Source organism: Caloenas nicobarica, chromosome 1 (genome assembly GCF_036013445.1).
Source record: "Caloenas nicobarica isolate bCalNic1 chromosome 1, bCalNic1.hap1, whole genome shotgun sequence".
NCBI lineage: Eukaryota > Metazoa > Chordata > Aves > Columbiformes > Columbidae > Caloenas > Caloenas nicobarica.
In genome coordinates, this window is record NC_088245.1 from 21,694,027 (window position 1) to 21,711,059 (window position 17,033).

Sequence of the window (17,033 nt, forward strand, 5' to 3'; positions counted from 1 at the left end):
CTGAATGGAAAGCTTTGGCTGGAACTCAGGAGAAAAAAAAAGTTTGTCCTTTAAAAGAAAATGCAGGCAACTTAAGAGGTCTTCGAGGAAGTTGTGAGGTTATGCAGGGAGAAAATTGGAAGGGCCAAAGCCCAGCTACATCTTAATCTGGCTACTTCTGTAAAAGACAATAAAAAATGTTTCTATAAGTACATTAACAACAAAAGGAGGGCTAAGGAGAATCTGTGTCATTTTTTTTCCACATGGAGGGAAACATAGTGACAAAGTCTGAGGAAAAGGGGACATTAGGAAAAGATTCTTTACTGGGAGGATGATCGACAGTCACTGAAACAGGTTCTGCAGGAGAGTGGTCATGGCACCAAGCCTGTTGGAGTTCAAGGGGCATCTAGATAATGCTCTTAGTCATGTGGTTTAGGTGGTCTTGCAAGGAGCAGGGAGTTGGGCTTGGTGATCCTTATTGGGTCCCTTGCAACTCAGAATATTCTATGTTTTCATGCAGCTTAAAGAATGTTGATTTTACCATGCAGTTTGTGTTTAACTAGCTTTCTTAACTGGTGGAAAACATAACTTGCCATAAGACTTCAAGACTTAAACGTGTAACTAAGTAGTTGTCAGCTGTTGGTATTTTTAGTTGAACAAGAGAATGACTTTTTGATAGAAGGGATGGCATTTTTAGTAGCATTAATTACTTATTGCATAGTTCTGTAAATAAGTCATTTGTTCTTATGACAACACTTTTCCTCTGGATGCAGGTGATAAAGAATTAAAAACTGTGCAAGGAGTAGTGACAAGATTTTGTTATGATTATGGGATGATAGATGACATGATAATCTTCACAAAGGATGCTGTTACAAGAAATATGATGCTGACTGTTGGACAAGAAGTTACTGCCATTATTGAAGAAGATAAAACATCAGGTGGCTTGAAGGCCATCAGGGTAAGAGGTGAAGATAAATAGTTGTCTCACTTTCTCTGTAAATCTCTTGAGACTTTCTTTTGGAGGTTACTATAGTGTTAGCCTCCCAAATTCTACAAAATGAGAGAAATGGACAGCCCTTCACCTAGTGGGGTTAAGTCATTTTGGTTTTTTTAAAGGAGATGGGATAAAATAATAATTAAATGTTGTTCCTTTAATACTGATTCTCTGAGTATAGGTCTAGATAGAGTGAATATTAAACTATTGATTAATTGCATCAGAATGTGTTTAATTATACCTAGTTCAAATCTGGTTTAACTTCTTTTGAGCTTCAAAGTCAATTTTATGTTATTGTTATGAATAGATAAGAAAATAAAACGGGGGCTGCAAGTTTACTCTTTTTTCACAGAAGTGAATAAGAACACTGATTTGAAAACTTCTGTTGTAAAAAAAAATTGGCAACTTAATGTCATAGAGGGTTATAAAAATTGATATTTCAGTACCTTTCTTGCTTAATACTTCATTTGTATACCTACTTCAAGCTTGATTTTTACTTAGTCGTCCCAACTTTAAACTGCTAACTGTTTTAATTGTATAGGCTCAGCTCTCAGGTGCCTGTGGTAATCTAGCTCAGAAGCTGAGTCAAGTGACCCTCCTCCATTTAGATATTATGTAAAGAAGACTGACAGCAGTGCAGAAGCAGTGGTTAACTGGGCGGTACAGAACCCTTCTTCTTGGCTTGTATCTGTTTGGCTTAGCTACATTATGCTTTAAGTACAGCACTAGACTAGTGTACTTCCTGTAAAACTTACCCTGACCAAAACTCTGAGGCAAAGCTTAACCTGCTTGTACAGAGCAAATAACAGTGTAACTAGGTTTTTTTTAGCTTACTTGAGTTTTCTAGTAAATGGATGTTTCATAATTAAACATCTTATCAACTTGTGCTGTCTACAAGAAATGTAATCAGCAAACATAGTGGCATCAGGGATCATGCTTCAGATAATGGGAAGGTAATGATTAGCTGAAGTATTCTAATGTATCTGTTAATCTTATTAGTAAAGTTCTGATATGCAGGTTTAGTAACAGTGTAAATTACCAGATTGAAGAATTTGTCATTACTATGTTATCAAACAATACATACATTGAGGAAAGGAGGTCAAAGTCCTGCATTGATTAGTATATTGTGTTTCTGATTCCTCATGCCTTTCTTTTATGCACCATCCTGATTGTTGGTACTTCAGAGACATTTTCGTCAGTTGCCAGCAATGTCCAGATATAACCAGCTATCATGTAGAAGTGAATTTGTACTATTTTTATACATTCAGTGATTCTGTTGGTACCAATGGCATATATTCATAGAGTGAATTACGGGTTGTAACTGAAACTGCTAGTATCTCTGTGGTAACGTACTGTACACTTTTCAGAATTAGGCTGTTGACCAGTCATACTAATGGTAACTAGAGACATACCTTTAAAATATTTGTCTGTCACCATAGGATTACTTCTTATTTACATTTCTGTTAGACATGGCTCTTCTCTTGATGATAAAATTCAGCAGTTGAAGCTCTGGTGGATTTTTCTTTGCACTCTTTGGGAAAGAGCTTCATGGCTTTTCAGCAAGGCCCTGACTATCAGCAGAAGCATTCGCGTGGCTGTTGAAAGCAAGGCTATATGGTGTGCTCTCTTCCTTTCTCTCTATCCCCCTCAAAATTTGAGGATTGAACCCATGTGTTCATGGGCATCTGGAATAGGATCCATGTGATCAAGACAAGGCAATTAACATTCAAACTGTTTATTCTCGCTCTGTAATGCACATGTTCTTAGCAAAAATTGTGCCTTAAAGTGTACCACACAAAGTTGATAGCATTTTTCAAGTGTAAAATTATTCTTAATATTTATGAAAAGTGTAGCTATAGGATGGTTTTTCATCTGTGCACAAATGCTGATCTGTAAGAGAAAGATGGCACTATATAGAGTCTTTTGCCAGTGTATAACTTTCTTCACACACATTAACAAAATACTTTGAACTCAGAGTTTCTAGTCTTCATGTAAAATTGAAAACACTACAGCTAACTATTTTTTTCTTTTCTGTCCAGTTGTGGCTTTTTTAGTTACTACCTTCTCTGCATTATTCTAGTTTTCTACTCTTTATTCTGGTTATGAATTTGTAAACTCTTGGCTTTCTGAAATAAGCTGTTTACTTAATGATCTGACTTGTAAATTTAGACTACAGTTCATAGGAAAAGTTGTTCACGAGCATTTTGTTCATTATTTTTATTTAATCACTGCAGAGATACCTTGTATGCTTTCTTCAAGCTTTCCTACATCCTTATCCCCATAAGCCTCAGAAAAAGGATCTGATATCTTCTTTTCTGCTTTATTTGCACAGTGTAGTTTCTCTACATACCATTTGGAGTTAGCAGACCTTGTTTAATATGTGCTTCTGTCCAATGGCACTGGTGTTTAGTGGCCCTGACAGTCCTTGCGGAGAGCAGGGGAGGTCTGAGGAATGCGTGTCTGAACTGTAGAGTGGAGGCTTCTGAACCTGTGATGGTGGTGGCCCTTTGGCAGCGAGGAAGAGAACTTGCAGTTCTAGGAATTCTAGTAATTAAGAGCGGAGATGCTACATCCTTGCCCCAACATAGCTGGGGGAAAAAATTGTTTGTATACATTGATAGTTTGTAGCTTGTGTTCTGCAGAGGGTTTTTTGAATAAGTAAACTTATACTTGAGTTTGTGATATGGAGAGTCTGTAAGAAGCAGCTCTTTAGGTTTTTTTTAATTCAAATTATTAAAGAATGACTGAGGGGCAGTCTGAAATACATATAGTGTTTATGAATAGTGTCTTGAACTTTTTTTTTACTTTTCGAAATAGTGATTTTCTAGTTCCATTTGTGTACAATCAGATTGCTGGCAGGGCAGAGTCGTCTTGTCAATATGAAGAAAAGTCTTAAGTAGACCTGAAACAAGGGAAGCATGAGAAAAATTTGACAGATCAATGTGTAATTGTAGTAGCTGTCAGTGTTGCAGCATGCAGCAGGCTTTTTAAGAAGTTCTTACTGTTTACTACTCATGTTTTTTGTGTACGAAAATGAACAGCTACAGTGAGTACAGAACTGTCTAATAAGGAGCTTGACTTACATAAACAGTTGAAATTCTGATATTTATTGTAGGAATATATGTTTAACATATAATTCTAAGTACTGGCTATTTGAATGTTGGGGTTTTTTTGTATTAATAGGTAGATGCAGTCCAGAATACATGGGAAGACTCCAGTCCTACTTGTGATGCCTCTGAAATAAATATGAAAATATTAATTGGCAATATCACCTCTCTCTCTAAGGATGGTGGCTATATTAATCAGAATACTTTTTTTGCAATGGAAGATGTCTGTGAAGGTGTGTAGAGGGTTTCTTGTTTTCTCTTCCTTAATTTTATTTTATATGTACAACCAAAATATCTTCTGATAAACTTAGTCTACATACTAAATAAGTTCTAATAGAGTGTATGTAGTGAAACCAACATAGGGATTTGGGTGAAGAAAGCTATCTGTTCAGTCTCACCCAGCATAACTTGCGTGCAGTCATGTAAACCTAAGTTACATGTAAGCAACTGTATTTTCCCACTAGCATCTCTGTAGTTTGTCATAACCTACTGGTGGAAGAACTGAGAAGTTTGAACTCAATGGATCTGAATAATGCATTGTTCTGGCTGGTCATTTTATTTAACTTAAACGAGTCCTGTGTGGGAGTAATGCAAATGTCATCATTAGCAATTAAACTTGAGAAATGTTGTGTTTTACCTAGGTTACAAACCTTGTGAAGGTGACTGGGTGCAAGCAAAATACTTTATTAACTCGAAAACGTGGAGCAGTGAAGCAGTTACTGTAAAGCCTTTGAGATACAAGCGAGTAGACAAGGTAAATGTTCTGCACATTGTTTTTGGCAAGGGGAGCCTTGTGTGCAGTGGGGTTTTGCACACATCTGTAATTAAAAGATAAAACTTATAGACGCAACCATTTGTAGGATTATTTCTAAAATCTTTTCAAAATGCATACACATTTTGGTTAGAACAGGGAGAGTAACTTACTGGCTGTCAATTGTTGATTTGGATGCTTATTGTTTTAGTTACACTGGTTATAATGAGGATTTGTGGATTTTCAAACTTTTTAAAGGAATGACTATGGAATTTATTGTGTTTAATTTATCCAAGTATTTTGGCTTAAAAACAATCGTTCCTTTTATTTTAATGAAAATATTTGTTCTATCTAGGAATATGTGTATTAGGTTTATGGTATTTGACCTAACTGTATATGCAGAACCATATTTGCATGTCAAGCATAGGAAAACTTTTTTGTCTTGTGGCTGCTAATATTTAAGTATTAATTAGATAAGTTGATAAGTTGCAAGACAGGTATCATGATTAAGTCAAATGTATTTATTGTAGTATGCACTTAAGTGGAACCTAATGCTTATCTGCAGTACTTGTTTCTTCACGCTTTTGAATCTAAAGACAAGCACAGTGATTCTAGGTTAAAGATGTATGTTAACCTCCCATGAATAACTGAACCTTAAGAATGCAGCTCTGTTAATGCTAGAATGACTATTGCAGGAAAAAACTAGCAGCGGTAGTATGCCTGTTGGCTTAAGCAGATAATGTCAAGTAACACTGAATAACAAACTGTTCCAGGTTCGCATTTCCAGCATCTGTGGAAGAAGTGGTACAGTAGATGAGAGTATATTTTTCACTTTGGATTCATTGAGACTTCCTGATGGCTATTCACCTTGTAGACATGATCTCGTGAATGCAATTGTGGTGGAGAGCAATCAGTCATGTTACATTTGGAGAGCTCTCTGCTTGGTGCCAGTCAGCCAGGATGGGTAATATTCTTTCTTTAATTCTCTTTCCACCTAATAACAACTAGAGATGAATTGTAATTATGCAGCTTAAATTTTGTTGCATCTACTCAGTGAGAAATACTGTGAATTCTTCACTAGTTGACTGGAAGGCATGATAGATCGTTGCAAAGATCAGAGTGTGACAAGTTTTGGCCCTTGCTTTTTTCTTTTTCCTTTCCAGAAGTTTGGGATGTCTCTGCTTACTAGAGAAGCGAAACTAGTAGCAGCTGAGTTCGGGGGTAATGCTGGGCAAGGAAGGTATTCTGCATGGTTTTGTTAGAAAAATGCCAAGCTCATGCTCTTACTTGTTTTTTCCTCTAATCTGTGCTCTGGTGAGGAGTTTACTCATTGAAAACCATTCTCAGCAAAACTGATGTAAAGTGGATGTTTCTTTAATCTATTTTGCTTGAGTCGTAGTAATTGTTCAGATATCTGTCCTAAAAGGGTAGTTTAACAATCTCAGAGATTTGTTAGGCTTGCAACTATCAGTCTGGGAGGTTCTGCAGGCACTTTAGATGGTGCATGTGATGTGAGAAGGATCTGGAGAGATTGTAGAAAAAGGCTGGAAAAATTAGATGATGTTCAGTATGGAGAAGAAGCAAAATTTTGTGAAATAATCAACTATGCAAATGTAGAATGGGCAACAACTAGTCAGCAGGAGTTCTGCAGCAAAGATCCAGAGTTTGACTTGTGAGTTCAAGTGTCTGTCCTGTGAAAAACACAAATATGGCCAAAATGTATATAAATAGGGGTATTACCTGTAAAGTCTGTCACTAAGTGCTAACAATGCTGTGGTAGGATTACTGAGTCTGATTCTGCAGGCCAAAAATAAGCTGTCAACCAACTGGGAAGTCCAAAGGAGAGCAAAAAGGACATTCTAATACCTTTCAAACATAGTCTTGAGGAGAGCTTACCTTATTTGATCTCTAGGAAATACAGCTAAGGGTGATGTGGAGAGTGCTGGTCTCTTCTGCCAAGTAGCAAGTGGTGGGATTAGAGGAAGTGGCCTCAAGTTGTACCAGGGGAGGTTTAGGTTGGATATTAGGAAAAATTTATTCACAGAAAGGGTTGTTGGGCATTGGAACAGGCTGCCCAGGGAGGTGGTGGATTCACCATCCCTGGAGGTGTTTAAAAGGCATTTAGACGAGGTTCTTAGGGACATGGTTTAGTGCTAGAGTTAGGTTATGGTTGGAATCAATGATTTTTCTGGTCTCTTCCAACTAAAATGATTCTATGATACATATGTCTTCAAAGAGGAACTATGAAGAATGGATTAAGCAGTTTGTTTTCACTGGAGATAATGGATATAGTAGATTTAAGTTGTACCTAGATGGAGCTTGAAGTGTTTACATCACTTTGCACGACAGTACAATTTGTTCACTTTTTTCAGTTGGACCTATTTTTAATGATGGATTTAATACAGAAAATTATTATTAAAGCTAAGTTACAAAAGTAGATCTTAAGGCTGATTTCTCAGTTTTAGCGTATCTCCTACCATATAAAAAATTGAGCTTAAGCAGCAATGAGGAACATCTAGTGGGCTTTGCTAGGAAACTGATGTAGCTAATAAAAAACAGCTTCAGTCATCTTCCACTCTATTGTGTTAGATAACTGAGGTATACTTAGGGTGTGGAAATATTGCTGAGATTATTAGCATATTTCCAAGTGATTATAGTGCCAATTTATCTAACTGAATAGTTTTTTCATCATAGAACAGAAACAATTTTTTGATGGTTTCTACAGGTAGCTGAGACGAAGAGGTTAGAGTTGTGTTCACTGTCTCAAGACAGGGAAGAACATGTGATATTGGCTTCATACGCATTTTTCATCAGTAGTACGTGTGACAGTTTAAGATGCTTTTTGTTTTTCAGGTTTTTTCAATCTCTTCTTCAGTTGCTGCTTTGAGATTGTAGCAGGAAACAGAAGATTTAAGTGTTTGGGAGGGTACATGTTAAAACATTTCCAGTCTAGCCATTTTATCTCTTAAGCTCCAGTGCTAATTGGGACTTTTGCAAAGGAGCTGCTCTTTGTCTTGGTTCAGCTCCCAAAGAGATCCATGACAGCTTCAGTCACCATTTGATTCAGCTCTTCAGCAAAGATTAGCTAGCTTCTTAATCACTTTAACCTTGTATCCGAAGTTTTGTGCTGGTATATTGTGCTGCTGACGAAAGACTTGTTGGTTTTTAACTTGCTGCTTAAATTAGCAAAGGTGATCTCTTTTGTTTTGGAGGTAGCTGGGAAGTGAACCCTCTCACCTGCTTCTTCCTAGACATTGTAACTATGCTTTGGTATAGTGATTCTTAAACTTGTGCTGAATCAAAGATATTTGCTGAGCCTATTTGTGTTTCAATTGCTAGCTGTAATTATTTTTACAGGCAATCTCACTCTAACGGAGTCAGTCCGGATGAGCCTTATGAAGACTTAATGAGAGACAAAGAAGGGTTGGAAGTATCAAGAATGATTGACTTTGGAACTCTGAAACAAGGGGAATCTAAAAGAATGATAGTTTGGATAGAGTAAGCCTTTCTGATTGTTCTAAGCTTTCTTCCTTTTCATCACTCCATAGTCCATAAACCTGTCTTTCATACAGAAGCCTCTCATAGTTGAGCCTTGTGGTTCATGGTCTTCAAGTAACCCTGAAATACTACAGAATTAAAAAGAATTTAATATTAAACTTAATGTCTTTATGATAGTCATCTTATTGAGCATATCTCTTACAGATAGTGCTTTGAGACTCCCCAGTCTTATGTCTCTTTTCAATGCTAATAAAATCCTTTATGGAATGAGGATTAAAGTTAATGCTTTTACTTGTAAGGCTGTTTAAATTAAACTGCAGATATGTTATCATCTTCAAAATCTTAAAACAAGAGGACTGTTGCATACTCATATTAAAAGCAGACCACATTTTTTTCCTAATTGTTTTGGGTTGGTTTTGTTTTGATGTGGTATGGGGGGCAGTTGTTTATCTTGGATGCTGAAGAGCTATGTTGGTGTGTCCTTGAGGATTTTTTGGTTTGGTGGTTTTATCTTGTTTGTAGGAGGTTTTTTGTTTGGGTTTTTGGTTTGTCTGTTTGGATTTTTTTTCTTCCACATCTGAGCATAGAGGCTCAAATTAAGTCACACTTGAATACCTTCTACTTGTTGCTATGTGCTCTGTCCTAAGAGTTAGTTACCCAAGGATAAATTTAAAGTTACCATAGCTTTTTTATACACAGTATTTATGTATGGTTCATATGATAGTCTATATGACCTAGAAATATTACCATTTAACAGAGGTTCTAGTCCTTGTGAGTTAGAAGCAGCAGTGTAACTTCTTTCTGATAGCAGTTATGAAATAATGGTGAACTAATCTGCTGCAGACAGTTGTATTTGACTTCAGGTAGAATTAAGCTTCCCAAGAACATTAACTATGCATTTAATTATATAATTAATTACATAACTACTTCTAGGAATAAAGGGAGTGTACCACAGTCCTTAATCAGCTGCAGATTAGCTGGATGGGTGAAAGACAAGCAATTCAGTCTTCAGGTTCCTCACAAATGTGAGAACAGCCCAGAAGCATGTGTGTCATCTTTTCCATTAAATCAAGAAAACCTCTCAAAAGCTGCAATTAATTCATATAATGACAGTGGAGGAACAACATATGAGTCATTGAATAATGCATCCATTGTGAAGAATGGATTCATTCCAGGTACAGTGAACTGTTAACATTTGAATACTGAGTGTTAATTCCTCAGAAGACTGTATAGTTTGAGAAGACTTGCCTATACTAGCTATTGCAATTGTGGTAACAGAATTTATTATAATCTGTGTACTACAGAAGAAATTAATTCTCAGGATACAAATTTATCAAGGACAAAAGAGAACTTTTCCTTGGTGAAAGATGAAAATCTGGAAAATGGCAAAAATGAGCAAAGAGAAGATGTGGAACAATCGATAAAGCATGTCAATATTACTGGAGAAATTGTCATACCAGCAGGTGGAAGAACATTCATAGTGATCATATGCACAGCTGTGTAAGTATTTCTTTCCATTGATTCTGACTGATATAATGAAAGCAAGTAACAAAAATTGACTTAATAGGGCCCTTATTTTGGGTACAGTTCTCTTTTTGGTGTTCGACAGAGTAAGCAAGTACATTTTTAGCAAATGGTATGGAAACCTATATTAGACCTTGAAAGTAGTTAGCATTTAAATGCTTGATTCTGATTTCTGTCAAAAGAAAATTGTAGTGCTAAATGAAGAAATACAGTGGGAGCAAATAACTTTTCTAAAAAAAAAACACAGCAAAGTGAAGATAATGCCTACAGCTGGTTAATATTCTCCTCAGGAAACTCATTGTTCTGTGATCAGTAGAGCTAACGTAGATTTCCTGGGAGTTATATCTGAAATGGTTCTTCCAGTATGGATACCCTTATGTCATATTCATGTTATATGCTTTGATCTCAAACTTCCCTGCCCTGTAATGCTAAACGCAAATTATCTCTACTGAAATTAAAAAAAAAAACCCCAAACAAACAAAACCACATATGCACAAAAAACCCCTACTTCTTTGAAGGTATAATTTATAGAGTTTGCAGATCTTAAAAAACCCTTGAAAAACAAAAATACTTTGTACAAAGTATTTCATGGATTTAGTTAAGAATAAAAAGTGACTTTGTCTGAGATCTTTCAGAATTCAAGAAAGAACGTCCTGCTGGAAAGCTTAACTTTCATGTACTTCCAGCTATAGCTTTACAAACTTTGTACCACAACTATTGATTGTTATGATCATAATTTAAAAGTTGGGTAGGGAAAACAAGGTCAAATGGTTTCATTCATCAAAGTGACACAGCACTCTTTCACACTATTTCTGTTACCATTTTAAATAGTGAGGCAAGGGATAGAAATTTTCTTAGAAGGATGATTTTAGCTTCAGTTTGAAAGATAAGCTGCAGGCATGACCTGCTGTTCTGGCATTTACAGATCTACAGCGAAATAGAAATTCTTTCCACACATCTTTTTCCACAAAGTCTGAGGATCTTCTAACAGCACAGAATAATAATACGCATAAAATTCCGTGGGAGGCTGCAGCATGAAGGGAACAAGTGCTTGCCAGCCACTTAAAATTTAGACCATAAATCTGGACAGTTCAGTGTCTGTACTGAGTTCGTGAGTCAGAAAACCAGACTGTAGGTTCAACCTCAGCAGGTAGTGTTAGTTGGCATGAAAAAAATGGTATTCCTGCCAAAGAGAAAGTAAGCTGGAATCCTTCTGGGATGCTTTTGTTTCAGGCATGTGGTAACCATGTTGGACAGTGCAGTCAGTGCCAAGGAGAGGGTTGGGCTCTGGGTAGTGCTGGGGTGAGTTCATCAAGGGATTTCAGAGGATGTGGTGTGTGTTACATCTTTTAAGTTCTTTAGAAAACAGTCTGAAGAAACAGACTTCCTCCACCCCCACCCCTCACCCCCCCCCCCCCCCGCCCCGTCACTCCCCAACCTTTGCTTACACATACAGAGTGCACTTATCAGAAATAAAGGATCTTTCCTACTTTATCTACTTAGTGTGTTTACAGTTAGGCTTCAGTTCTGAGTTACCTTAAGCAAGGTGGAGTAAAGCTGTTGCTGCAAACAGTGAAGGGATGTGTTTCAGGTTCCTCTGGAAATGTTTGGCATATCTTTTTCAGTAACTGTAATTCTGAGGTGTTCCTTGTGACAGAAATATTAATTCTGTACCTAGTATGTTGAGGGAAGGGATCTTGCTTTTTATCCAAGCTTTTAGTGAAACTGGGGCTTTAAGACTCTTACACAGTGTGTTTATTTATGATACCTGGATTGAACTAAGGATGGGGAGTGTGAGGAATTACCCTAAATTAGCAGTTCTCATATGTTACTGAAATGAGAATCTAAAACTTTGTTTTTAAAAATATGGCTGGTGAAAATTAAGTGTGAACATGATGGTTTTAAGAACATAACTTCTGCTTATTTGAAGAAATCCTGGATACAGTAAAGAACTGCTGTTGCTTGGTTTTTCCAATTTTACTGTTGGACGCTATATTGAAGCCACTGTAACAACTGAAGAAGAATTACTAATAGCACCTCTGGAACCATTTTCTCCAAGAAAGCCTAAAATTATTGCAGAACCTCAGCCAAGGAAGACAACAGTGGATGCCCCTAAATCCAGAAGGTACTGTGAATTAGAGCAAAAAATAACACTTACCTAATACTGCTCTATTTAGTATTGCTGTATCTGTTCTGTAATGCTGACAAAGAAACTGTGAGAGTCTGTACATCTTTATATATGTATTTTGTAAACAAGATAATTGTGAACATTACTGATAGAAGGGGTGGGTTTAGAAATTAACTGCTTGATTTCTTTGTAGATTTGTCAAAGAGGAGCTCTTTCCACTGTAGAATGTGGTGATAAACACTGTTGCATAGTAATCTACAAGTAACAATTGTGTTAAGAAAAAAGATGGAAAAAAAGTTTTGAGTGTCTTAACTCCTCAAGCAACTTCGACATCTATATGTATCTGATAAATGTTTTTTTCATTCAGAAGTTTTCCTTTTGCAAACAAGCATCCATTATACTTACAGTATTTGCTTAGTTATAAAAATATCCCTAACCTGAAAAAGCAGATGCACAATACTTTCAAAGAATGTGTAACTGGAATAACTTTCTTTCTTCCCACTGTACAAAACTTCTCATTTCATTGTGTCTGTCGTGTGTGTATTTTGGTTTTATAGCCTTGATGTGGCATGTTCATTAGCTGGTTTTCACATGTATAATTGGAGAATGCTGAATGTTTTTTGTTTTAGAAATTGCAGAAGGCGGTTGCCAAGCTTTCTCCCATCTTATACCATACCAGATGAGTTAAGAAAATGTGTGGAGCAGAAGTCAGACATACTAATGTTTCAGCCTCTCCTAGCAGAGGTATGCCACTGTAGGTTTATATAAGAAAATGTATTTTATGTAGATGTTTGTTCAAGCTGGCCTTAATTTAGCAAAAATGTGTAGCCCTTAGTGTAAGAGATGATGTAATACTGCTGCCAAGTAGACTTTAACACTTTAGTCTGTATCCTGTAACTTCCATGGATTTCAGTACGTCGCAGAATCCAAGCTTATAAGTGTACAAAAGTGTAAATGTGAAAAACTGAAAAGGGAGTAGAAGCATGGGGAAGAGGGGGTATTACAGGAGCTGAACAAAGTTTCTTCTTCACTGTCACTTTTTAGGCATCATTGGAAAGTGGTTTTGGAGTGTCAGAGCGGTAGTCCAGCAGTTGTTTTATAGCAAATGAAAGCAGAAATTCTGAAGTTATTTCAATAACACAGGATTCTTTTCTGCTTGTTCTAAGCTTTGTTTTAAAAAATTCTCTAATTCTAGTTCACTATGGCTTGTTCAAATTCTTCCCACAAGCATATCTATTTTGAAATACATTCAAAAAAAAAAGTCTAATGAGAATATTACAATGATTTCTTCTCTAAAACTTTGTTCTGATTTCTGGTAGAGCTTTGCTGCAACTTTGTTTGCTTGTTTGTGGGTTTTTTTCCCCCTCCTAACTTTTTAATGACTTACACACTCGGTCTGATACTTAGCCTTTTAGATTTTTGAAAAATTATGTTGCCTGCTTTTTAAACTCACACAAAACCTGAGGTCATAGCATTAAGAGACAGCAGGTTAGCGGTCCTCTCTCAAAAAGAAAACAAAATTCTGTAGTACTTGAAATATGTCTGTATGAAAAGTCCGCCATTAATGGTAACTTTTTTTAACCACACCTTAAGTTCTGTCTTATATTGGTGACTGTTTTAAATCTGCTCCAGAAAGCAATTCTCACTTGCCTTGTATTTGAGTGAAAAGATATCAAATAGAAAGCATTCTGTGCTATCCCTTGTTTAGATAGAGCTTTGTACTGTTGGAGAAGACCTCTTCAGTGAGGTGCACTAAGCTCTGAGGGAGAAAGTTCAGCATCTTTCAGCTTGCTATAAATTGTGTAATCACCAGCCAGGGCCAAGACTGACATGACTCTGTGTTCACCCATCTCTGCCCAGTGTACTTAGATTTTATGCTCTCTGGGACTGCTGAGCATAGCATTCAGTTTGTAGACTGCCCTGGAATTCACATGTTGAAACAGCCATTGTAGTAGGGAGAGACTTGGTTAACATTTAGTTCACTGGCTATTGTATCTGAGCTCCAAGGACTGTACTAATTCTTCTTTGACTACTGGGGGAGTTTAAAATATTAGCTAATATATAGAGATGTATATTTAGGTGCCTTAATCAGCAGCCCAGTTGCTGCTCAGTCTGTCTTGAGATGTCTTATATAATGTTAAGAAGAGTGGGTTCCATATCTTAATGTAGAAGTCACAACAATAGTGTATACTGTTTTGTTTTTCAGCAACTTGATCTAGATAATTTTAAAGCCAACTTTTCTACTCTCTTGTGGCTTGAAGAGATCTATGCAGAAATGGAGATAAAAGACTTCAATATGAGTGGAGTTACTTTGAAAAGGAATGGGAACTTGTTAGTGTTGGAAGTGCCAGGAGTGGAAGAGGGCAGACCTCACCTGGTTACAGGTAGTGATTAATGTGAGATAAAGCCAAATAACATGTTGATTAATATTTTCAGCGCAATACGAACTCTAGTGCTTATTCATTTGTTTAAAGTAGTTTTTGATATATTTGAACACAATGTTATTAGTTTAGGCTACTAGACAGGTGAATTGCACTGTTAGTCTCTTAGTGTCTTACAGTGGCTGCTGTCTGCAGCAACGGTGGATGTGTCCTTATGCATGTTCCGATACATCAGGATTTTTCATGTACAAAAATTGGCGAGGATTTCAGCAGAAATAAACTGTGCAATGTAGTAATATCTTCAAAGACAATAGGTGTATAGAAAGCTGTGAAAGTAGTTAAAATTTATTTCAGAAATTCAAATAATGTACGTTTTCAGGAGCTGTTGTCTGATGGCATCAATATTAGCTACCTTTGTAATATGTAACTGCATGTGGCATTTCAGAACAGGTACTCATGAATACAGCACCTTTGAATCGTAGAATAGTTCTGGTTGGAAGGGACCTCTAAAGGTCATCTAGTCCAACTCCCCTGCAATGAGCAGGGACATCTTAAGTTCATTAACATGTAGCATCCTGCAAATTCTTAGTTTAACCATACAAAAGAGGAAGAAATTAGTTGCTTTGAGGAGAATTTTACTATTCCTTGTAACACTGTTGCCTTTTAACTTTGTTTATGATCAGGTGATAAGGTGATACTGAAAAGTCAGATCTACTCTGATCATATAATAGAGTATGTTGCCTATATTACTGAGGTAAGTAAGGTGTATCTTCCATTGAAAATATGTGGTCCACAGGTTTCAAAGGGGAAGTTGGCAATTCATGGAGTTAAAGGCTGATTTACCCTGACTTTTGGGAAGCTAAATTTGCTTTATCTACATGCTGAGTGGTGATTTTGTATTTTTATTGTGTTTTTTGAAGACACTGCCTTCCCTGTTCTTTCTAGATTATAATCTTTATCTGCTCTGAAAGCACTTATAATCTAGATATGCAATATGTTGATAGTGGGTAAACCTAGATGTTCTATTTGGAGGTATTCAGTGCTTTCACTGTTTCTTTGTGTTTAAATTACTAAACTTTCATCAGTAAACTGACTTTTTTATCTTTGCAACAGATATGTAATGAAGATGTTACTCTTAAACTTAATGCAGACTTTGAACGGGCTTACAACTTGGAACCCATGGATGTGGAATTTGTTCACTGCAGGTATTTGTATAAGTTTCCAAAAGGCTGCATTTAATAATTTCTCTAAAAGTGACTTTTAAAATATACATGATTGTCAGTTGGTTGTTTTGGTGGATACAGGTAGGAGAAGGACATAATTAAGATCTTGCCAATTCTTTCACCTCTTGCCCTCAACATACCTTTGCCACTACACTCATTGGTAAAAGACTGCAATTGTGATCACTGTACAAAGAATTCTTGTCTTAAGACTCTAATTACACCAATGCCAGACAATGAAATGGTGGGGGGTGTGGTGGGATGTTTTGGTTTGTGTTTTTCTCTTTAAGGAAAAAAATACCAATATGGCTGCAAGACTATGTAAAAAAAAAAAAAAGGCTGATGTTAACAACCTATCCTTTTTTACTTTTCTTTTTTTCATGGGATGTTATTATCTGTATATAGTTGCTTAATCTCTGTAAAATCAGCTTTGCGGGGAACTTCCTTGAAAGACTATTTAAGTCTGGAACATGAGGACCATCTTTATCTCACTGAAGAGTTAGCAAAGCTGTTGATGGGCACTTCTGCAGCATATTTCTCAATAGATGCTTCTTGGAAAAAAAAAAAGTGGTTTTATATAAAAACTCCTAATTTTATATGCCTTGGTGCATAGTAAAAAATACTGGATACCTTGTACATTTATGCTGTTGCAGTTTATGGATATGTGAGCTTTAATCTACAAATTTGTATTCTGGTAACAGGATTACTAGCAGGCGATGCCACTTGGCAGTTGAGCAGGCTGTCTACCTGGGTGAAAAAGGTACACTTCAGTTGATGGAAACTATCTAGAGGAGTTTGTTTGTGGAGAGTCTTGTGTTTTATGTTTCTTTCACATCAGGGCATACTGAGAGGGGAATGCATTGTAGTTTGTTCTTGGAGTTTTCTGTATTAAAAAAAAACCCTCAATCTAGTGTAGGTGTCATTAGAATCATTTCATCTGTTGGCGATCATAGGGGAGAGGAGTGTAAACAAACTTTTGTGAACTGTTTGACCCAATAAGAACTGTAGAAAATCATACTGTTAAAAGAATAGCAACTGAAAGGGCAATGTTTTGTGTTACCTCAGCATTTATTAAGATGTACTGGGTTTTTTTATGGTTTAGTAGAATGATCCATATGAACTTCATACAGATCTTGACCACTTTTACATTAGTTCTAATAAACCAGTTTAGGCAGCTCAGAGCAAACTGATGTATCAGCAGTAATGTAGTGAGTGAATCATGTGAAGTGTTTGTGTGGCTTTCAAATTTATGTACTTTCTCTTTCTCCTCTAAATTTGAAGTGTTATTTCCAGAAAGACTTGTCTTAAAATCACCACAAGCTATCAAGACCCAGAATGCTACTGAGTATTGTGTGGTTGATGATGGCTTTGAACAATGTTCCCAGCAGGAAAGAAAGGTATTTCTGTGTATGTTCCTTAAAACGCTGAATGCCATTCAGACTGGTAACAGA

At 36.5% G+C, this 17,033-nt stretch overlaps 1 protein-coding gene across 1 annotated transcript in view; it reads left to right on the forward strand.

Annotated features, from left to right (window-relative positions):
* Window positions 1-760: 760 nt before the first annotated feature.
* Window positions 761-17,033, forward strand: part of MOV10L1 (Mov10 like RNA helicase 1) — a 29,174-nt gene continuing 12,901 nt past the window's right edge. Inside the window, exons 1-15 of the mRNA XM_065658436.1 lie at window positions 761-937; window positions 4,157-4,313; window positions 4,722-4,834; window positions 5,605-5,795; window positions 5,995-6,005; window positions 8,209-8,329; window positions 9,263-9,504; window positions 9,634-9,829; window positions 11,784-11,978; window positions 12,611-12,725; window positions 14,188-14,365; window positions 15,046-15,116; window positions 15,476-15,567; window positions 16,284-16,342; window positions 16,864-17,025. Of these exons, the coding sequence (XP_065514508.1) occupies window positions 812-937; window positions 4,157-4,313; window positions 4,722-4,834; window positions 5,605-5,795; window positions 5,995-6,005; window positions 8,209-8,329; window positions 9,263-9,504; window positions 9,634-9,829; window positions 11,784-11,978; window positions 12,611-12,725; window positions 14,188-14,365; window positions 15,046-15,116; window positions 15,476-15,567; window positions 16,284-16,342; window positions 16,864-17,025 (2,029 nt within the window). The 5' untranslated portion in view covers window positions 761-811. The remainder of the gene's footprint in view (window positions 938-4,156; window positions 4,314-4,721; window positions 4,835-5,604; window positions 5,796-5,994; window positions 6,006-8,208; window positions 8,330-9,262; window positions 9,505-9,633; window positions 9,830-11,783; window positions 11,979-12,610; window positions 12,726-14,187; window positions 14,366-15,045; window positions 15,117-15,475; window positions 15,568-16,283; window positions 16,343-16,863; window positions 17,026-17,033) is intronic.